General features: G+C 34.4%; 2 protein-coding genes across 3 annotated transcripts; one reads left to right on the top strand and one right to left on the bottom strand.

Moving 5' to 3' along the window:
- Positions 1-1,683: 1,683 nt before the first annotated feature.
- On the top strand, positions 1,684-2,815 carry LOC130974410 (uncharacterized). Its single transcript, XM_057899299.1, has 3 exons — positions 1,684-1,887; positions 2,307-2,387; positions 2,465-2,815. Exons 1-3 carry the CDS (start codon positions 1,684-1,686, stop codon positions 2,813-2,815), a joined length of 636 nt encoding a protein of 211 aa, XP_057755282.1.
- Positions 2,816-6,604: 3,789 nt separating this feature from the next.
- LOC130973934 (uncharacterized) lies at positions 6,605-14,208 on the bottom strand. 2 transcript variants are annotated; one of them, XM_057898631.1, is made up of 14 exons: positions 14,033-14,194; positions 13,770-13,890; positions 12,530-13,417; positions 12,120-12,220; positions 11,901-12,015; positions 11,573-11,650; positions 11,319-11,411; positions 10,884-10,967; positions 10,185-10,283; positions 9,717-9,779; positions 9,121-9,151; positions 8,665-8,711; positions 8,294-8,352; positions 6,605-7,247 (listed from the first exon to the last, which is right to left on the bottom strand). In XM_057898631.1, the coding sequence occupies exons 2-14, from the start codon at positions 13,821-13,823 to the stop codon at positions 7,025-7,027; spliced, it is 1,935 nt and encodes a 644-aa protein (XP_057754614.1). In that variant the 5' UTR covers positions 13,824-13,890; positions 14,033-14,194; the 3' UTR covers positions 6,605-7,024. The 2 variants fall into 2 exon arrangements, 1 of the variants encoding a protein (XP_057754614.1); XR_009084319.1 differs by lacking the exon at positions 6,605-7,247 and adding an exon at positions 9,971-10,081 and having other exon boundaries at positions 14,033-14,208.
- Positions 14,209-22,730: the final 8,522 nt, after the last annotated feature.

The raw sequence follows: 22,730 nt of genomic DNA, 5'->3' as shown, positions 1-22,730 counted from the left end.
ATGACAGGGAAAGAGTCAGGGTTGGGTGCAAGGACGAAAAGTGTGCTTGGATTGCCCACTTGTCTTACAATCGGCAACTACAATGCTTCCAAGTCAAGACGTATAGAAACGAGCACACTTGTGCAAGGGACCTTGGAAGCAACACCGCTGATCAACACTGGATCAGTAAAAAGGTGGAGAAGAGGATGACAACACACCGCATATGACAACTCATGAAGCTATTGATTTTCTAAGAGAGGAATTTGACCTTACTGCACACCCAAAGATGGTGTATAGAGCTGTGAAGGAGGCAAGGGAGAGGATCATGGGTAGCGAAAGGCAACAGAACGGAAAATTGAGGGATTACTTATTAGAGATACATAGAAGTAACCCTGGGTCTTCTGCATTGCTAGACCTGATTCCTCAGCCTCAAGCAGCCCCTATGTTTGACAAGTTGTATGTTTGTTTTAAGGCCTGCAAGCAGGGATTCAAGAGTGGCTGTAGACCATTGATCCACTTAGATGGAGCATTTCTTAAAACATACCATGGGGACAACTACTTTCTGCTATTGCACAGGATGCTAACAACTAGTTCTACGTGGTTGCATATGCAGTTGCAAGATCAGAGAACAAAGAATCTTGGAAGTGGTTCTTAACATGCTTAAAGGAGGATATTGGTGATGTAGCCAACCACGGTTGGAATTTTATGTCGGATCAACAGAAGGTTAGTTCCCTTTTTGTCATTCCCTGTTTGTTGTGTCAGTCATTTTCTGGATTATATATTGTTGTAAACATAGCTTGATGCCTTCATTGTTGTTAGGGACTGTTACCTGCACTAAAAGAGGTAATGCCTGGTGCACATGTCAGAAACTGCATCATGCATATGTGGAAGAATTTCGTTAACCAATTCAAGGATCTATATATAAGAGAAATAGTCTGGGACTGTGCTAGATGCACCACCATCTCAGAGTTAAAGACAACCATGGAAAGACTAAAAGTAGTGAAAAAGGATGCTTGGGCCTACCTTATGAAATTTGAACCTACTACCTGGGTTAGAGCATACTTTAGCCATGGTCCCAAGGTCGACAACCTAACAAACAACATGTGCGAGTCGTTTAACGCAAAGGTGGTGAAGTACAGATGCAAGCCCATACTTACAATGTGCGAGGAATTACGGTGCTATGTGATGCGGCGAATGGCTCAACACAAGAAACTTCTGGGGACTCATGAAGGGAAACTGGTGCCAGTGCAAGAGAAAAGGCTACAGAGGCTTATCAAACCAAGCAACAAATGGACAGCGGAGTAGATTGGTGATAACGAGTGCAAACGGTTTGAAGTCACTTACAAGGGATCCAAAGTTGATGTGGATCTGATCAAACACAGCTGCTCGTGTAACAAATGGCAACTCACTGGTTAGTTAGCTTCCTGAATTTCAAGTTTAACATGCTGTGCATTTTTTTAATTTAACCATGCTGTGTATTCATAGTTCATGTGAGTTTCAATTTTAATCATAGATGATGTTAACCATGTTGTGAATTTGGACATGCTTGGGGTGAATCTAATTAACATGCTGTGAATCTGTTGATGTTAAATATGCTGTGAATTTTGAGATATTAGCCATGCTGTGAATTTATGTTAAGTCTTGATATTTTAATGATGTTTATGCAATTCTGTTGTTGTGAAACTGCTGTGATGCTATCAAGGGATGTCGTGCATTCATGCTATAGCAGCAATAAAAAAATGGCATGATACTCCCCATGATTATGTCCATCCATGGCCATGTATGGAGTCCATTAGAAAGACATATGAGCACTTCATCCAGCCAGTAACGAGTGAGGAATATTGGACAAGGTCTGAGTTTACTAAGCCTGCTCCACTTGTATTAAAAAGGCCAATTGGACGTCCCAAGGTGCATAACAGATAGAAAGATCCAGCTGAGGTTGTTATTGATGGTGACAAGTTGAAGAGGAGTTTCTATGTCACATGTAGCAAGTGTGGTGAGAGGAGACACAACTACAAGACGTGCAAAGGGGACCCATCCAACCCAAACTGGAAGCCAAAGACGAAAAAACCAACAACAAAGGCCAAGGATTCTCAATCACTTGGTTCTACTTTTGTCGCAGTCAGCCCCCAAGGAAGAGGTAGCCCTTACTTTATCAGGGATGTAATTGTCCCCCCGATAATAAACTCAAGGATTTAAGTGTCTATTTTAGTTTTCTTTCGGGTGTTATATGTCTATATTTTAATACTTCATGGGTTTAAATGTCTTATGATATATTGTGCTTCATTGGGACTGTTTTAAATTTGTTGTGGTTTTAAATGTTTTAGAGTGTGGAACAGAGTCCCCCTGCTGCTACGAACCCTCCTCATGTTGAACAGAATTCTGCTAATCATGCAGTTGCTAATGAGGTACGAATTTTGGTGGCATTTCATTGTTGTTGCCTGCTAGTTTCATTGCATTCACACTTGTTTCGACCTTCATGCAGGGTAATTCGAATGCAAATGCTGCACCGATGCTTGAGCAAGAATCTGGCCCCTCAGTTGCAGCGGTTGCGACACAATCAATGCCTCCAAAAGCACTATTCAGACCCCCAGCCCAGTCTGCATCACGCCTTGCCCCAAGGACATTTAGGCCTAAGCAATCAGTTAGGAGGAAGCCTGTGACAAAGAAACCCTCGGAGCCTGTGCCACCTACCCCGAGTGAACAGCATCTCCCCTCACCACAACAACCAACTACATCAGGAGCATCTCCACAGACTTTGGCAGCAGCAGGCAAAGCAACTCAACGGCTGTTTAAGTTCATCCCCACTCCAGGACTAAACAAGCCAAGTAGTTAATGCTACATGTTTAGGCTTTAGTGATGACATCAACAATGTGATTATGTATAAATTTTAGTTAATGCTCTCTTTTTGGAAAACACGGTTATTTTACAGAGCAACTCTTTTTGGGAAACACTGTTATTTTACAGAGCAACTCTTTTTGGAAACAATGTGATTATGTATAGCTTGCAGGCTTAAGTTATGCCTTGCTTTGGCAGTAAACATGTTATTGACTTCTTTTGTTAATATTAACAACTCTTTCATGAGATTAAATTATGCTTTACAAATATATAAACATATCTCTAAATAATTATGCCATTAACTTGCTTAGGCCAATGACTTTGCTTAATATATCATAATTTAGCTACAACATTTTTGTTCCAAAATCATACAACAAAATGAAAACTCATCTCATACTACATTACATCATTTTTTTACCTACTTTTCAGCCAAGATTGGCAATAACAGAAGCAAAAATTACAGAAACCACTGCAAGAATAACCAAATACATATTAACATTCTTCTTCTTCTCTAGATACAACACCTTCTCCAAATCAATCAGCTTCTGTTCCACTACCTTCTTCCCAAGATACACTTTCAGATCATCAACCTCGTTTTCCGTAATAAACTTCTCAAGGACTCTTATTGTTGAAACATGGTCATCCAGCCATAAGAAGAACTTGCAGTGACTGGGATTTTTCAGCTGCATGTTCATCATTCCAGAACAAACAAAACATAATCAACTCCTGTATAATCAATCTGACAAAATAAAATCCCAACATACCTTAAAGAATGGACACCCAAAGAACAATCTATTAGGGTTCGTGGCTGTCCTGATTTGTACAATATGGCGTACACCCCGCATTTACACGTCGGCGCAATCTCGTCCTTCTCCTCTGCAACTTCCACGCATTTCACGGTTGGCGGCAGTTGAACGCGTCGTGTGCTGGATGAGGCTCCGTCACTGCCCATTTAAGCTTGCACAATACCACCACCCTCAACCACTCACAAAAATAAACAACGGTAATGGCAAACGAGTTCTATTTGAACACATAGGGCAAACACAAATACGACGTCGTCTTATCATCCAGGGACCAATTTGTCCCTAACCTCAATCCACCTATCTTACATGTGCACCGTTACGGTGGTCAAGGTCCAACACACGCCACCTAAGCGACACATCACTCCTCTCCATTACGTCTTGGAGAGCATTTTGCACGGAAGGATCGATCCGTCACACGTTTTGAATAGTAAGAGGCGTTTTAGTATTTTTAGGTCTTCAGAGATGGATTAGTCCACGATTTAAAAGCTCAAGGACTAATTTGTCCTTTTCCCAAAAATTAAATTGTGGAAATTTAACTAAAACAAAAAATAAAAAATTACCAAATAAAAAATTATATATCATATTTAAAAGATATCGTATTATACACTAAAAAGTTTGTAATGAACAATTAAAATTGTGTAGATGTAAAAAATGAAAACTTTGTATATTTGAATGGAAAAAAATTATAATTTTACAAATAATTGAGAAAAAATTTACTGTTAGATTGATTTAGATTTATTTTCTATCAAACTTTTTGAAGATAATAAAAAAATAAAATAATAAAATACAGAAATACAATTGAATACATATAATTTATTTGAATATATTTTGATTGAGTTTGTATTACAACGTTACAATAAATAACATTATAATGTTCATTTAATAGAGGTTTAATAAATTATAGAGGTGACACTGTTTCACTCATTCGTTTTTAAAATGATACGGTATTATTAATTAATAATATTACATATTTATAAAACTTTCTAGATTTATCATCATCTTGTTTTTGTAATATTAAATATCTATATATTATGATAAACAAGTCTAGAAATGAAGTAAATAAATTACGTCAATAGAAATATCTACAATATCTAAGACTTAAAAATATCTAAAAAATTATAATAAACCAATACGTGAGTTCTATGAATAGGCAATCATAAAACTCATTGTAAACACATCAAGTTATTATCTTTTACTATCCTTTGTACTCTCTTCTTAACTCATCAATAATATAACTATCAATTTTCTCAAATCATTCATCTAAATTAATCCTTCATCAAAATTATCCTTAATTAGTAGTGGTAGCTCTTTTCAAATGAGGAGTTTACTTTGTGGAAGAAGGTGATATGCTCCTTTAATAATCTGAATCCTAAAGAGTTACGTTCTACTCAGTCGTTACCTAATGAGTTATAGGAATCCATGGAAGGATATATGCCAGCTACAGATCAAGGAATAACATGTAAGAGATAAGATGATTACTGGTTTATCTATGGAGATTACGATAGGAGAATGACTCAGTTCTGAGAGGATATTTGGTTTCTTTTGTGGATCATTGAAAGTTCAGTCTTCAAGATTTTTCTCAACTTCAAACCAAAGAGGATCTATTATTGGGGGTTATGGGTTTTGGAATGAGTTAGAGTGAAATTAAAACTTCTAATGGAAGCATGAGCAATTCAAATGGGAATTAGAACTCTGAATCAATTACATGATACTTTGAGGCCAGTTAAGCTAGAAAATACATGTGTGAAAGTTTGATAGACAAGATGTATTTTTCGATTAATTCATTTGTGCATGTGTTACAAACGGAAATGCTTCCGAAGGATGTTACCAGTCACAACTTCACTAGGACTATTTGCAAAGGCTTAGTTCCACCAAGAGTGCAGTTATATGCTTGGTTGGTCTTGATAGGCATAGTCAATACAAAAAAAAGGCTGAGTCGGCTTGAGATTATTAATCAGGAAGATAATGTATGTGTATTATATAACAAGAATGTTGAATATATTTACTAGTTGTTTTTTACTATGAATTTACTTGGCATACAATGGTGTCTTCCAGGTATCTTAAAGGAACATTTTTAAAGTTGGACAGGAGCAACAAATAGAAAGGAGAAACGTAAAAAGCAGTTGATGTGTTTCTTTGCGATCATTTGAAACATTTGGATAGAAAGGAATAGAAGAATATTTGATAATAAATAAAAATATGCAGAGAAAATTATCAACATGTTTAGTTTTATTGTTGATGGCAATGCCAGAAATGACTTTGAGATAATTCTTTGTGTTATTGTCCTGTTTGGTTGTTTGGATTGCTATTTGATATGTGTGTCTTCTGTTTGTCTTCTTTTGTTGTTTCACTCTATTTTATTGTGTTAAACTCTTTGTTTTTAAACAAAAAACACATAGAAATACAAAGATATTCTATTTAGTAAACAAGAAAAAGTATAAAATTTTATACTATTATATTTACTTAAATGACCTTTAAGTGGTTAATTTAAAAATTAAATATTTTTATTGCGTCAATGCTCAATATATGACTAATTATTTATATAGTATATATATTTTTTTAAATTTACAGTATATAAAAATTAAATTGTTAAAAAAAATAAGGCCAATAAAAAAAATAGTCAATTTCGATTCTCATCTTTTCATGTATCATGTTTTTATAATTTTTATTTTGATATATTTAGTAAAAGAATACTACGTACTTAAAGTGTATGCATTTAATATTGTTATTCTTTTAGGACTAATATATCATGAGCATACTAACACGGGATCGTTTGAGCAGGAGATACTTCTTCTCATGTCAAGTGAACAATATCCTTTTTCATCCTAATATGCGAAAACATTTTTTTATTTGATTGGTGTAATTAAAAAAAAAAAGCGTATCACAGGTTAAAGGATCTTCCTACACTCCATAGTGTACTACATGATTCTGCCAATCAATCATGACCATTAGAATTTTTTAATTTAAATCTTTAGGCCTCTGGATAACGGAATAACATGTCCAATAAAGTGGTATGGTACATGTGAAAACTTTCCTATACTTTATAACTTGCACCACCACAAATTGCACCAGCAAATAAAATTATTTCTTTAATAATAGTTACATTCTTATTATTTTGATGCAGAAATTGTGCTAATCACTCAGGCATGCGTGCAATTTGTGGCATTATACAAATTAATATGATACATTAGTGAATCATTTTTCTGTCTTCTTACAAGTTCCTACTTGCATATGAAGATCCAAATTTGTGCAGAGCATAGTGAACAAAATCACACTCTTTAACGTGTTGGAAACTGGAGAATTGTCAACTTGCAAACTTTTCAGTCATGGAAGTTAAGTTGCTTTGACCATACTAGTCTTCAGTTCTGGTTTTCATGTTAGCACACGGTGAATCTGAACGAATGTCATAGATTCTGATTGAAAGAAACTGTCTGTTCAGGAGATTGATCTTGGTTGTTCCCTTCACTATCGGATGGTTGAGATTCGTGCTTGGCGGCAGCTTGTAGTACTCGGTTCTGAACATCTAATGATGAAGGTGATGTAGGAAGCCCTATGCGATTGGAATCTAATTTTCCGGCAGCCCATGAGACCGCTTGAGCTCCGACTCTAACAGGAGCAAGCAATAACCTACAATGGATTCAATAAGACAATGATGTCACGAGTGAAAATGCCAAGAATTGATACAGAAACTGGTATTCTTTTTAGTTGCTATTTGCTAATTGAAGTCTTATCCTTCTATATGAGAATGTTTTGTTTAAAGGTACAATTATTTTATAAGGTTCTATAATTTCACTCAATTTTAGATTAAATTCTTATAGTTTAAAAGTTTATTTTATATAAGATTTTGTAATCAAATACTGGTTGTTGTTTAAGCGTTGCTTATGGAGCCCAAAAGTTTAAATTTTAAAAATTTTGTGATGAAGTCCTATATTAGACCAAAATTTATGTAAACAGAATTCATCATCCAGTCTAGTGACTTCATTAGAAATTTTTATACAAAAGGAACCTAGCTGAAAAATAAAGAGACTTGATTAGAAATGTTTAAACTACAGGGATTTGATTGAAAATTTTGTACAATATAATGACCTGATTACAAATTTTTAAACTATAGGAGCCTAAAAATATTGAATGAAAATATAGAGAACTACAAAGTAATTGAATTTATTTTTCTTCCAATTTTACTAATTTTTCCAAGTGTAAATCACATTCTAAGTATCAGAGTATTCTAAACTTTTTTCCTTTTTCATGTGCTTCGGAACCAACATAGATATTTTAAAACCAAATTGATCATCAAGCACCACCTAATCAAAACTCTGTTCTGGACACACCTTCAACATGTTGTTTATTAATGTTATGTACAAAAAATCAAATTTAATACCTAGTTTCTTAGTGTATAATAAAACTTTATGCAAGTAAACATAATACGTATGTGTCACTCCCTTGAAGAAACATCGAGTATAAGTGTATAACATGCCTAATACATAAAAGAGTTTGTTTAGTTGCATTAAAATTAAAACCCCAAATGGACACTATGTTTCAATGAATTGATAGTTTCAGAACATAAAGATGAGAGAAGAAGTTTGTGACACATCTTTCATGAGTTGAATATGGATGTTATTATGACTATAAGAAAGTAATTAAATAATTACATATACATCATTAAGTATACTTACCTCACATCTTGCTTCAAATCTTCTGAGCTCTCATATGAAGAAATGCGCAGATAGACAGTCTGATCAGTGTGCAGTGGACAATTTATGAGGTAAGGGAAGAACCAAACGTTACAAAGACTACGAAAGATGACTAATGACAGCTAATGACATCCACAAAATTTATGCATTGGGATAGAGATAATATAAGCATACTAGATTTAGTGCAGGCATGAGAAGAACTTCAATGAAAATGTCTGAAAAGAAGAACTTCCCAGTAACAGAATATTGTGACTTACGAGCCCACCAAGCAATTCACAAGTACACGTAAGAGCTATATATTCTTTTAACAGAACCAAATTAACAAAGTTTGGCCAAAAGAACAAGACGCATACCAAACCAAGGCCAACTGCTCCAATCAACTGCAATGTCTTCTCCCACTCTGAGAAAATATTAATTTGCACTTTGTCAGAGCATAGCCAAAACAAAATTAAGAGAAAGAAAAAAGAAAAGAAAAATAAAAAATAAGAAAAAACCATATCCATCACAATTTTCATACAGACAAACAGAAATTCATAACTCATGTGCAGCATTTTTTAAAAAATTAGAGCTTCATTTTATGCTACATAATCATATGCAAACATCATGTAATATCTAAGGGCAATGAAGAATAGTTTACTTCACATGGATCTGTATTTGTAGGAATACACATGCAAAGGACATTAAACTAAAAGGTGGAAAACATATCTACTACCCTTGAATTAACTCCAATGTCAAAAATGTTAGATGCAACAAGAAATAACTTTTCATTTCTGAACAAATTGATAGCTTATTAGAGAAAATGCACGCACCTAATATTCCATAGAACCCCGCAATAAGAGCCTGAATCAAAAGTAGTTGCATTGATTAGAAGATAATGGAGTCAAAAGCAGGTGATCATTTCCAAAACTAATTAAAAATATGAAAGGAAGAGAAGCATCTGGGTTATCCAGAAAATGGACATAATGTTTGCTGAATATCATTGTTGATGGCTTTGGAATACTGAATTAATATGATTGCAAAGTTCTACGGCAAAAGGACATCAGAAATTATAAAACAACTTTTTTACTTGTGGACCCAGGAGAAATAAGTGAATTCAGCAATATACTCAATTCCAGTTTCCTGTCAATTATTTATATATTCAGGTAGTTTCATGAAATGAGTTCAAAGCAGAGGGTATTGCAAAATTTTTTATTTTTTTCTCAACAGAAGTTGCCCTCATGAAGTAGATTTCTACCCTGTCAATGTATAACATACATATATCGTGTTTTAAAAAACAAGAAGGAAATATCACATTCTGGGAACCTTATAAGATTGAGTTGACAGTTAACATATGAGAAGACATCAGGTGAATGGGTTGTAATAATTACCGAGTCACCACTCACTGTACAGGTAACTTGACACTTACCAAGCCATAACCTAAAAGTTGAAGAGGAGAAGGACTAACATCCTCCAGAATTGCTTCAGCTTCCTGCAAAAGTAACAGGATACAACATTGTCAATTAAAGCAAAATATTCCTCTTCTAACCTTTTGTGTGCTTCCAAACTGAATGCACAAAAAGAGGAAAGAAGAATTGTAGCAGTGAATAGAAGGAGGAAGGTGGAAATCTGAGAGTGTCAAGTTGACGTCCGAGGGAACAATTACAGGATAAGATATCTTACTATAATTTCATTTATTTTGTCCTAAAGAAGATAGATGCCATTTAGACAGGATTGACACCCACACTAAACTCAACAAAAGCCATGGGAGACCTTAAAATTTACTTGAAAGAACTGCAAAAGCAAATATAAGTGCTGCTTCTGTACATATTTCAAAGTTGAGCATTAGAGCAAGGAGATTAACAAGACAGACAAGCAGCAATAGTTTGGCAAATACCTCATTAAGTATGGTAAGTGCTGTCTCAGGTTTAAGCTCCTTGATTCGGAGACCTTCTTTCATCCAAGACCGAAAGCCACCTTGAACCATGTATGAATTCTGTAATACAATAAACAGGTAGTTAAATTTATGATGTGCTGCATTATGGATTAGATTTATATGTTAATGATAAGTTAGTTATAAAGAGTATGTCTATTAGGTCAAGCTCAGAATACAAACCACCAGTAACGCACATATACATGAATTTAAAGGTGCAGTTTCAGTGTCTAGCACATTCCTTACAGTATTTTTTTTTTTAAAAAAATTGTTCTTTGGTCTACTGCTAGAATGTGACAAATTGTTGGTCATAAATCACAACAATTTAACTTACCAGTATGAGTTCAATTGCTTTTCATTCAGTAAGCAGGATCATGTGTACAGTAATATATGTTACAATATCTAATCAGATACTTTCAAGGATGAAATCAAGCTGACACTAACAGAGACTTCAATTATGAAGGATCATATGAGTACATTTTCCAATTTCCAGGATTTTCTATAATTATCTTAAGTATAAAAAATCATGTCAGATTTTGAAGCAGTGTTAACTGTTTTTTGTTATCTAAATTCCAAATCTGATCACTACACTGAACTTCAGCCAGGAATCGGTCTATCACATTAAAATTTTGAAGCAAGCTAAGAAGGTATAGACAGACTTGCCTTGACCCCAAGTTTCCTCAAGGAACGTGCGATGCCTTTAGAACGAGTACCATCAGCATCCATAACGATAACCTTGGAACTGTCCTATAGGATGGAGAAAAAAACAAAAGATTCTGAGGCATCATTAGTCATTTCAATTCCTAACCACATGAGAAATAACAGATGCATAAAACTGAGATTTAATGTCCATGTAAGATTAAAAAGATGAAACTGCTAGAAGATGATAGTTATTTTATAAAACCATATAACACAAGCATTTCAATGACATCACTCGAGGTTCAATAGTTTTACTTCATAATAGTAGAAATGAGGGAATGAGTTTGTCATGTATATTGAAAACACTGTTAAGCCAAGAGTGCCACAGGGAAGAAATTTTCTGTTTGTTCTTTGCACTTTCAAGTATCATATATCTTCAGAAGCTACAAGTGTACATACCTTAACAATCTTCAAATTTCGAATAATAGCAGCGATCAAGGAGTCATCAATGTCTCTACCACTTTTCAGCAACTTCCGTAAAGTGTCATTGACCTTTTCACAAAATGTTAATTTAGTAGTAGAACGCTACATATAATCACTTATCCATTCTAAAGAGTTATTCAAGATTCTAAACGTGTTCAATTTAACAAAGGCGAGGTATACAATGATTATCCCAGTAAGAACTTTTAAGTAGTATTATGCTTCAAACCAACCTCAAGTGGAGTCACATTTGCATATCTAAACCGAGCAGACCGTCGAATATCAGGAATACCATCTTTTTCTAGCAAATCCTGAAGAAAGGAAAGTATCAACATGAGCCACTATTGACCAAATTCAATATCAAAATAGTAAGCCAACAAATTCAAAAAGATGGGGAAACTTTCTTAATACAAGGCAACCATCGATCTGGAAGAATTTGGCACAATGATAAAAATGGGCATCAAAACACCAATATAGCATCAAAAATTGTAAAACTGTTTCTCCCGCTTTGCATAAAAGGGCCAGAAATAAAATAAAATAAAACAAAATAAAATCACATGCCTCATTGCGGACATCTATCAGTGTGGCATCTTTGTCCCCAGCCAAAAGCTCCATTGCCAATTTAGGGGATAAATCTCCAGAGTAACCCCCATATGTCCACAACCAATAAAAGGCCCTGCATATCTTTGACATCTAGTAAATATAGCATTTGCAGGCAGAATCAATCATCTAATATAGATAAATTAAAGAATTCACTTTGGTGGAGAGAGAAATTCATACCATATTGTTGCTGAAGAGCCCACAAAAACAACAAATGGAACAATTGGGTCATTTGGATCCAACCCAAGATTCTTCTCCAGTGAATATATAGCCATGTATATCTGCTGACACGACATAAGTTATAGAAATACAAAATGCTGGAAAATTCAGAATGTTAGTGAAACTAAACAGAATATTTTAAAAACGGATATGAAAGATTTCAAGTTTTCAACCATAAATAAGCGTAAGCTTGTTATGCTATGCTTGATGAAGCACCACCCAAGATGATGACTTGACCCCACTCATTTGATTATCAAATCAAGTTTCAATAAACAATAACAAATGTAGAAATGTCATACTTAAGCAAATACTTATTATCAGTTAGCTGAGATTCAAGATCCTAACAAAACTATAATCCATAATATTCTAACCTGTTGAGATGCAGGCCCAATAGGCCTCAAGAGTTTTGCTGCTTTGTCTTCATATACATTGACTGTATCCCTAATCCCTGGAGGAAGGAGCTCCTTGGCTGACCCGTAAAGATAGACAGCATACGATGCTCCGCTTACTAAAGAACTCTCTACAGATACGATTGTGCGGCGCAACACATCAACAACCACAACAGGTACCTTACTAGTGATTCCACTTAGCTCGCTTGAAATGCCAGTAATTTTATTCTTTGTTAATTCCCCTGTTTTATCTACAGAAGAAAATGCCTTACTAAAAGCATTATCTGCAGATGTAGTAGCATTTTTAACAATAGAATCTATAAAAGAAGTAACTTTATCCAGCGAGTTCTGTAAGGCAGCTTCTCCCTTATTAACCGAGCCATTGATTGAGTCGTTGATCCCAGCAACGAGGTCACCGACACTAGCTTTTGCACTGGCTACTGATTCGTTGTCCACATTATATGAATCAGGCACAGATGTAGAAGTAAAATTCTCTTGTATTACATCAGTACTTGATAGTGTTTCAGGTTGCACCGGCACTGCTAATGTGCTAGATCCTTCAGTTGACTGTTCTGCAAAGTCCACAACATCCTCTGCCACGGTGGACAAATTATAACTCTCTATGTGTCTGAACTCTCCATCCGTTGTCACCGATGAATAACCCCATGTATTTGTAAGGTACCCTGGTTCACTTGGAGAAATAAAACTACCTGAGACAGTCTTTGTAGATTGTACAGCAAATGAGTTCTTCAACGAGTGAGTGTGAGTTCCATACTGAAAACCCAGATGCACAACTTCTTCTCCTACACATCTGCTCTCAAGATCTTTTCGAATCGGGTACAAGGGTTGCAATCCTCCAAACAAGGGAATCTGCTAGAAGAAATCAATTGTTATAATTAGCAACAAAAAGAATTAAAACTTATCTCCTGCTAAATGGGGAAGGATATATGCATCAAACGACACCATACTGTACTATCTCAAAACCATGATTGAACAAGTAAACAAGCACACTCTAGAACTAAAAAAATTAGGTCAATTACTATCACTGATGCATCAATAGCACAGAACATGTCCAGTTTTCAAATTGAGTTCATGAAAGCGGAACCTCAACTATGGCAACGTTCTATAAAGAAATTAAGATTGTTTTCATTCTCAATTTAACAAAGCAGAATCGCAGAATATTGAAGGAAAATTCAAAGGAAATGGAGACAGAATTTTGAACCTGGGAAGAAGAGGAGTAGCTCGGGGTTGCTGAGCAAACAGGCAACATCCTCATGATGATGAAATTGAAGATGATGAATGAATCAATGAATCAATGAATCAATGATCGATGATCTCAGCCACTAAACATACACATCAATCAAAATCAAACTTATCAGCCTCTCGCAACTGTCTCTCACTTCTGGTTCAAATCAATGCATGCATTTTATTTATTTTATAATCAATAATCAATAAAATAAAATTGATAAAAGAAAAACACGTAACCAGAGAAAAATTGGATGATTAACCGCCAGCTTTGTTAACAAATTTTGCTTATTTCACTTAAATTCAAGGCTCAGTTTCAAATAGCATTTATAAACTTTCAGAATGCAAATCGAAATATTGATATTTTTCAAAGTTTAATCTAATACTATATATAAGTTAATTAATTTTAGTTTTTAATATATATGATAAACCCAGTCACTCACCTTAGCTCCTTCTCCATTGTATGGTTGCCTTTTTTAATTTTTTTTTAGAAATTTATATCCAATTAACTTTACGTGAAATTAATAACTGAAAGATAAAATTTTAGTCAAATTAATCAAATTATTTAATACTTTTCAATTATCAAATTCATGTGAAATTGACTGAATTTGTTTTTTGAATTAATATATTGTTTAAATTTTGCGTGAAATGTTTTTTTTAAATAAATAAATATAAATATATATATATATATATATATATATATATATATAAAACGTGAAGCGGAAATTTGTGTGGAGTGTTTTGCTTTGTTAGATTATTGTTGTTGTTATTATTATTATCCGAATGCGAAGAGAGGATATGGTGAAACTGAGGCCTAATCTCATCTCAATTTGTCTCTACTCAGCTTCACGACACATAACACATCACACGTGGAGTACACGTGGATCACTCATTTTGATTTTCATGACCCTCCTTCCGAAGTACACAAATTCTAACTTATAAGGAAGGGGTTTTGAGAAATTCTATTGGGAGATACAATTACTAGCTAATCAAATGAGATATTCTTGCATTCTTAAAAACGGTTACATCAAGTCGTCGACAATTTTTAAAAAAAATTACATATGGATATTGTTGGGAAAATAAATCTTGGGCCAACAATTTATCAGGCAATAATTTATTTAACAACAAAAAATAAAATATTAACATAATTTTCACAATTGAATATAGACAAAATTAAACATATTTCAAACAACAAATAACATGACAAAGAATAAAAAAAGAAACACCAAAATTTTATTCCTAAACAAATTTTAATTTTTTGAAATATCAACAATAACTAATAGAATACATTATTGAAGCTAGTAAAAAATCAAGATCAACTTTTCAGAGAGTGGATATATAATTAGTAATAAGACACAGTATTATAACAATTAAGTTATGTCCTAATATTTAGCTTTGCACTATTTTTACTATTTTGTTTGATTTAATTTAGTATTTGTTATCTCTTTCACATTTTTTAGGTTACTATGTTACTTAGTCTTTCTTTTTTTTTTGTTAATAAAATGTTCTATCTTTTTAATTTATGCATAATATTGTATATATTTATAATTTTCTTTTTTTGATGTGTTTGTGTTGATATTTTTTTCATACTTTTGATTTAAAGTTTGTAATATTAATGTAATTTGGATGTGCAAATACTTGACTTTGGATATGTTTACAGTTAAAATTTTATTTTTAACCTTATGATGTGAACACTAAAATTTGTCATTGTGACATGAATTTTGAGTTAAATATCAATTTGACTCCTAAAATTTAGCCTGATACTCAAAATGACCCCCACAATTTTGTTGGCCCCAATTAGAAACCCTAAATTTGTAATTGTGGCTCCAACTTGCCCTTGCGATCATCTCCGTCACCGGAATGCTGTTTTGATGCAATTGCATGACACGGTGGACACTACTTAAACGATGGCACATTGGTTTCGCACTCAAACCCTTTGGAAACCACGTCGTTTCAGTTTTTTTGTGGGTTAAAACTCTCTTTCTTTCCACTATGACGATCATAAGTTGCCAAACATCAAGAAAACCCTTACACTACGTGGTTTCCAAAGGGTTTGCGCGCGAAACCAATGCGCCGTCATTTAAGTAGTGTCCACCGTGTCATACAATTGCAGTAGATCAACATTCCGGTAACGGAGATGATCGCAGGGGCAAGTTGGAGCCACAATTGTAAATTTGGAGGTTCTAATTGGGGCCAACGAAATTGTGGGGGTCATTCTGAGCATCAGGCTAAATTTCAGGGGCCAAATTGAGATTTAACTCCATGAATTTTAGATGTGTTGATAAAATACTTAGCATGCATTTTTATAATTTTAAATGTGTATTTGAGTCTAGTTTTGTCCTGTATCTAATATGTAGTGAGTCTAATTTTGTCCTATATCCAATATGTAGTCTAGAACAACAAAATCAATAAAAAAAAAAACGTATTTGTGCTTGTCCAAAGAAAGAAAAAGCACAGCTAATAAGGCTTTCATAGACAAATTTGATGAATCCAATGATAAATATATCAAAAAGAAAGTTGAAAGCCAGAAGAAATCAGAAGGTCCTAAAAAGTAGTTTATTTTACGATTTACAAATTTTTGGGAGTTAACAAGTGACATATGCAATATAGCATAAATTAACTAGTGTGTCAATTTTTCAGAAAACACTTGATACTCGATGCTCTCCAACAACCATCGCGGATATGAAGGAGCATCTGATACACAAAGATCCGATCAAATACAAAGAGATTAAGGACATACGTTTTGGATGCTTAAGGCACATTCCAAAGTAGTCGATGAACCAATATTTGATAGTTGTCCTAACGCGGTCATATAACAAGGATCAAATGCATATAAAAGTTAAGACAAAAAATATACCAATTAATGCACGTTTAATATGTCGAGCATTGGGACTCCTTGCAAAAGGTTATAACTAAAACATATAATTAATATAAAATGCATATATGTTTTCTTTTACACTATATAATATGGCTACTACTAGTTATTTTTTCTTCTAGTAATATTTTTCTCGTTCTTGTGCTTTCATTTTATAGGTGATAGCTTTCCAAAGTTAGATCTAAAAAAGTATTGTCAACTCATAGACACCTTTAAAAGCATAATCCAAAAAAAAAAAAAAATACAAAACTTATAACACCCTCCCAACAATAGACACTAAAATAAATCTTGGAATGTTTGTTAGCAGTAATGTGCCTCTGGGTGACCTTGTTTAAATGTTTGTTTCCTTCAACAGCTGCAACTTTTTGTACATATGAAAATATGTTAAATTTAACCGGCTAAACAAATGAAAAATATAAATAGAACAAGATAATATTGTAAACCATGGTCATTATAACTAATCTTTGGATGTTTACCACCATCTTAAAACTTCTTAGTGGCCTTCTTAATTACCTGGTCCATAACCCCGTGAGTCTTTTGAAGCTTGAATGCTCCCTAAGTACCACACGAGGAGGTCTCCAAAATGCATTTAACCCATCAGGACACTTACTTGTAATAGGCAATCCCTTTGATGTAGTTGTGCTTACATTTTATGAATGTTGTGCGCAATATTCGCTAAGTGCCACTTTAGCACTCGCAAAAGCGGAATGCAATGTACCAACCTCCTACTTGTCATGCACAAGAAGTTTTTTTAATGTAATGACTTTGCTATAAAGAAATGGAGCGGTCAGAAATTATTAAACGATGTGTGTGTTTTTATGAAGAGATGAGATCCAAGTATGAAAATTTGATGTTGTTCTTTGTGCTTATGCTATTTGTTTACTTTAGGGATAGAACTAGTGGCCAACTGTCGTTAGGCGAAAGAATGAATAATAGAATTAGACGTGAGGTTTTAGAGCGTATTGTTGGTGAGGGTGATAGAAATTGTATTTGGGAGTTGAGAATGAACACAAATGCCTTTGCTAATTTGTGTGAGTTGCTCCAAGTTCAAGAAGGACTTACAGAGGATGGTCATGTAAGCCTGCCGGAACAGGTTGCGACTTTTTTAATTATCTTAGCGCATCCCAACAAAAAATTGTAGTCTGCAGGTTAGATTTTGTAGGTCCGGAGAGACAGTTAGTAAGTATTTTAATAAAGTTTTGAAGGCTGTAATATATATTCAAAGCATTTTGTTTGCCAAGGCTACACTAGTTGAAGAGGATTATCTTGACCCCACATGGAGATGGTTTAAGGTAGAGCTTACTCGATATTGTGTATGATTCATATTTGCCTAAAAGATTCTATATCTGAGTATCATAACTTTCTATGGATGATAGGGTTGCTTGGGAGCATTAAATGACACTTATATAGAGGTGATAGTCCCCGAGTCTGAGAAGGCAAGATACCGAACAAGAAAGGGTAAAATTTGCACCAACGTCTTAGGAGTGTGTAACCGGGAGATGGGTTTTTTTATGTACTCAGTAGATGGGAGGGATCAACATCTAATTCACGAGTATTTCGAGATGCAATAACTCGCCATAACAGTCTTAAGATACCCCACGGTAATTATGCCATCTTTGGAGTTAAGCATATACATATAGCTTGAGTTCACGATAGCTAAGCTTATGTTGTTTGCATTACTTGTCTATAGGTAATTACTATTTAGTTGATGCTGGTTACACAAATGGTCCGGGGTTTCTTGCACCGTACAAAGGCACTCGATATCATGTTAGAGAGTGGCCCAAAGAGCACGTGCACCGGACAATTATCAATAATATTTTAATAGGATTCATTCTTCTGCTAGGAATATCATTGATGTGGTTGAAAACACGAACGAGTAGATTCACTGGCATGACAACATAGCAAATGAGATGTATGAAGAGTGGCGAACAAGTTGTATGGAGTAGTGTTGTAAGAGCAGCGTCATGAACATTGTAATCGATTGAATAGTGTTGTAATGACTGCATTTTAATTTGTATGACTTGTTGAGACGGGAAACATTGTAATAGCACCTCTTAATTTGTAATAGCAACTAACTGTTTGTGGTTCAGTTTTACATATTTGTACTTGCTTATGGCGTGAATTGTAGGCTGTGAATTAATTGTGGTTATTTGTGTTATTATTTGCTGTTTTATTACTCTTTGTTATTTTATGTTAATTTATTTAAAGTTAGTTAATTTATGTTCACAAAATTTAATTTTGCACAAGGTTGATTATATTAATTTTGGTATGTGAAAATGGACAACAAACACATGTGGAGTGATGAAGAGACTAATACTTTTGTTGGCTTCATGGAGGAGTTTGTGGTAGATAGTCAGAGGGCTGACTGTGGGCAATTCAAACCCAAAACATTCGAGAAACTGGCTCTGAAGATGCTGGAGGCCTTCCCCAGTTATACCCTGACTGCGAATCACTGCAAGAATAAGCACAAGCGGTTGAAGGAGAAGTATCAATACGCCACTGGCAAGTCCTTTCCTCTGTTTCACCGGCTGGAGGGTATATCTGGCTGGGATAGAGCCACGGGAGTAGCAGCAGTTAGTGGCTTTGATGCGGATGAATAGGTTAACAAAGAGACGAAAGACACTGCAATTGAATTTGATAATTCTGAGATGTCTCCACATCCAGACAACAACGGAGGGCCGGCAATGTAAGGACAAGCCTCACATTCTGAAGCTAGTGCGAGTGGCGGAAGCACAAGGCGATATGGGAGGAAGAGAAAGTAAGCTGACATTTTGGAGAGGATGGCTGACCAAAGAAAGAATGCCCAACTAATTGCTGATGCCATTGTTGGTGTGAACAAGAAGTTTAAGGTTGGTGAGAAGCTCACATAGCTTGGGTTCGATGATGACGAGGTGGTGAGGGCAATTTTAAAGTTTGCTGAGAGTCCTAATGTGTATGCACACTTCTAGAGCTTGTCAGATTCACAGATGATTGGCCTTGTGCGTTCCATTATATGAAGTTAAATGTTGGCTAAGGGTATTTAGTTTGGCTTAGGGTATTAAAGTTTTTCACTATAGGGTTAAACGTACAAACTTATATTTGGTATATATTTGGATAGATATTTTGGTAATGCCTTTATTTTGGTATGTATTGAATACGTGTAGGTTCTGCATACAATCTTTTTGATATTTTGGTATGGCCTTTATTTTGGTCACTTGAGCAGAAATTATTGGCTAAGTACAATATTTATGGTCATGATCATATTAATGAAAATTCTGATGATTTTTTGTCATCAACTGTGCCAATATGAACTTGGGATAATAAAAAAGAATAATCATTTACAAAGTAGAAGAATTATTTATCTTTTGTAATGACAGGGGACGGTACAATAGAATAGAACTCTGAAAATGTGGAGTTGCAAACATGACTTTGTGCAAGAAAGACTTTGGCAGCATATCTGAAAATGGGTCTTCAAAATATAAGGAGAATATATACCTGCAGGAGAATAAGATAGGGATGCAAAGTTTCTCTTTTTTGAAGAAATTATTGGCACTACTAAAGGGAACATATGTGATCAGATAGAAGAAGAGCATGAAGAAGAATGAGATGCTAGTTCCTTGGGGTATATGAATGATAGTACCAACATTTTTTTATTTTTTATTTGAAAAGAATATAGTGAGAGCACTAGTGAAGTAAAAAAGACTAGAGTGAGAAAGAGAAGCAGAGATATTGAACTTGTTCTCATTTTAATTTTAATAATGAAATATACTAAAACATTTTCTCAAACTAGTTATTACAATTTGTCATTTGCCTATTTGAATTCAAAGGTTAAACTACAACTTAAACAACAATACTATGACCAAGACAACATAGACTATAGAAGCAACAAGTTGGAGGAACACTAACAATTTCATATACACAACATTAGTATGAAGATTTTCAACTCGTTCGATCGTCTTCAAATTAGAATTCAGTTGACAAGAGCGATCATCTCCAATGTCAGAATGTTGGATACTTGGACCTACCCATCTAAACTATCCACATTTCTTACAGACAGGCGTAATACTTTCTACCCGGGTTGACAATGCTATTTGAGACTTGTAATGGAGTTCTTAAACCACATTCACAAAAATGTTCTCCCGTTATATTGTTGCTGTCGTACGAACCACTTGTAGATCTTCTACTTGTAGAAGCCATTGTTAACCAGGCTGCTATACATGTAACAGTAAGCAAAAATCATTTACAAAGTTATCAAGATATAGTAACACAATACAAGAATGAATCAACAAGTTCAAATAAAATTATTTATTAAAGCTAATCAAAACAAATTTTACAATTCAAGATATTTCCTACATGTTTGAAGATGAAACTACACCAGTTAAGGCATGTGGTGATTTGGTATACAATGTTGACATTAGTGGTAAGGCAGTTCAGTTTTGATGTCTTGTCGATGTTTGCATCTTGTTACATTGTTCTTTTTGCTTTAAAAATTGTTGTTATGAACTATCGTGGTTTGATTCAAGAAAATATTGGATTTCAGTTTCGGATGATGTACAAAAAGAAGTAGAAGAGGGGAGGGAGACGTCTTCTCAAGTCAAGGGGCGGCAGATGCTACAATTCACAAGAGAGGGATCATTCTCTTTCCAATGAAGAGATGTCTTTGTCATATTTAAAATCAAATGTTGGTGCTTATAGCTTTTTCAATAAATTTTCACATTCCTAATATGTTAGACACTAGTAAAAATACATTTTCAATTCAAGATAACACACCAGCGTGTACTAATTTTGATAAGGAAAAAGATTGATAATAGGAACATAATTATGATAAATAGTACTCAAATCATCTTCTTCTTTTTTTCTATACAGTAATCATCATAAATAAATATATAAATATAACAATCGCAAATTCACAAATCAGGAATTAACAAGCACAAGTAAGGTAAAAAAATTTATATAATGTGCAAACCATGGAATTAACACTCAGCAATCACAAATTTCCAATTCTTAAAAAAAGATGACACAAAAATCAGAAATATAAAACAAATGAGGGCAAATAAGAACTCGGATATAACAACTTCAGAAATCTTCAACAATTAATGAAGCACAAATCAGCAATTTTAAGCAAATCAGGGCAAATATCAAATCAGATAATGAAGGATTTACATATTCTCATCCATATGAGGACAAATAAAAAAAAGAGGGTTTCACAAATCAGAAAGTGAGGGAATAAAAAATTCCTCTACGAAATTATCAACTTTGAACTTCACAAAATTAACAAGCAAATAAGATAAATTGATAGAAGATACCAGGTCCGTTGACAGAGAAACAGCGGAGACCAGAGGCACGGCTCCGGGATGGTGGCGACGCAAACCCACAGGCGCGCAATCGGCAGCAACGTCACAAACCTAGGGGAGCAACTGGCGTCACGAAGATGAACCAATGGAGAATTGGAGAGGCACCATCGTTGTTTGGACTCTTGGAGGTGCTACTGGCGACGGGTCAGATTCCAGGATTCGTTCACGGGAGAGGATAGGAGAAAGGGGAGTAGATCCTCTCCAGTGGGAAAAAAACTGGATGGTATCCAGTGAAAAATCTCACCCTTCATTGTTTTCTCTTTCTCATTTATTTCTGGTCCCACTTATAAAATTAAAGGTGGGAGATTACACTTTATTCTCTCCAGTAACAAAAAAAAAAATGGAGAGGATCCATTTCCTAGGAGAAAGGGTAGAGGAGAGGAGAAAGGGGGTTAGGGTTGCATGTTGAGAAAAATGAAATTGGATTTGGGGGTTAGGGTTGTTAATTAAAATTAAGGGTATTTTTGTAATTTTAAATATTTAGTCTCTACTTTTATTTCAAACCAAACAGAATATTGAGACATAAATCAGTCTTGTACACTTCCATATCAAACATAATACTAATACTTATTTCTGTCTCTGTATCTCTGTCTCTGTCTTTTGGTCTCTATCTCGCAAACAAGCGCTGTATAATATTGAAATCAAGCACATTCAAATAAGACCTAATTAAAAATGAATACATTCAAATAAGAATAATTGAAAAATATAATCTGATTTGTTAGTATAATTA

The sequence above is a fragment of the Arachis stenosperma genome, chromosome 4 (genome assembly GCF_014773155.1).
Source record: "Arachis stenosperma cultivar V10309 chromosome 4, arast.V10309.gnm1.PFL2, whole genome shotgun sequence".
NCBI lineage: Eukaryota > Viridiplantae > Streptophyta > Magnoliopsida > Fabales > Fabaceae > Arachis > Arachis stenosperma.
Note: the sequence above shows the minus strand (reverse complement) of the source record. Positions and strands in the feature narration are given on the sequence as shown.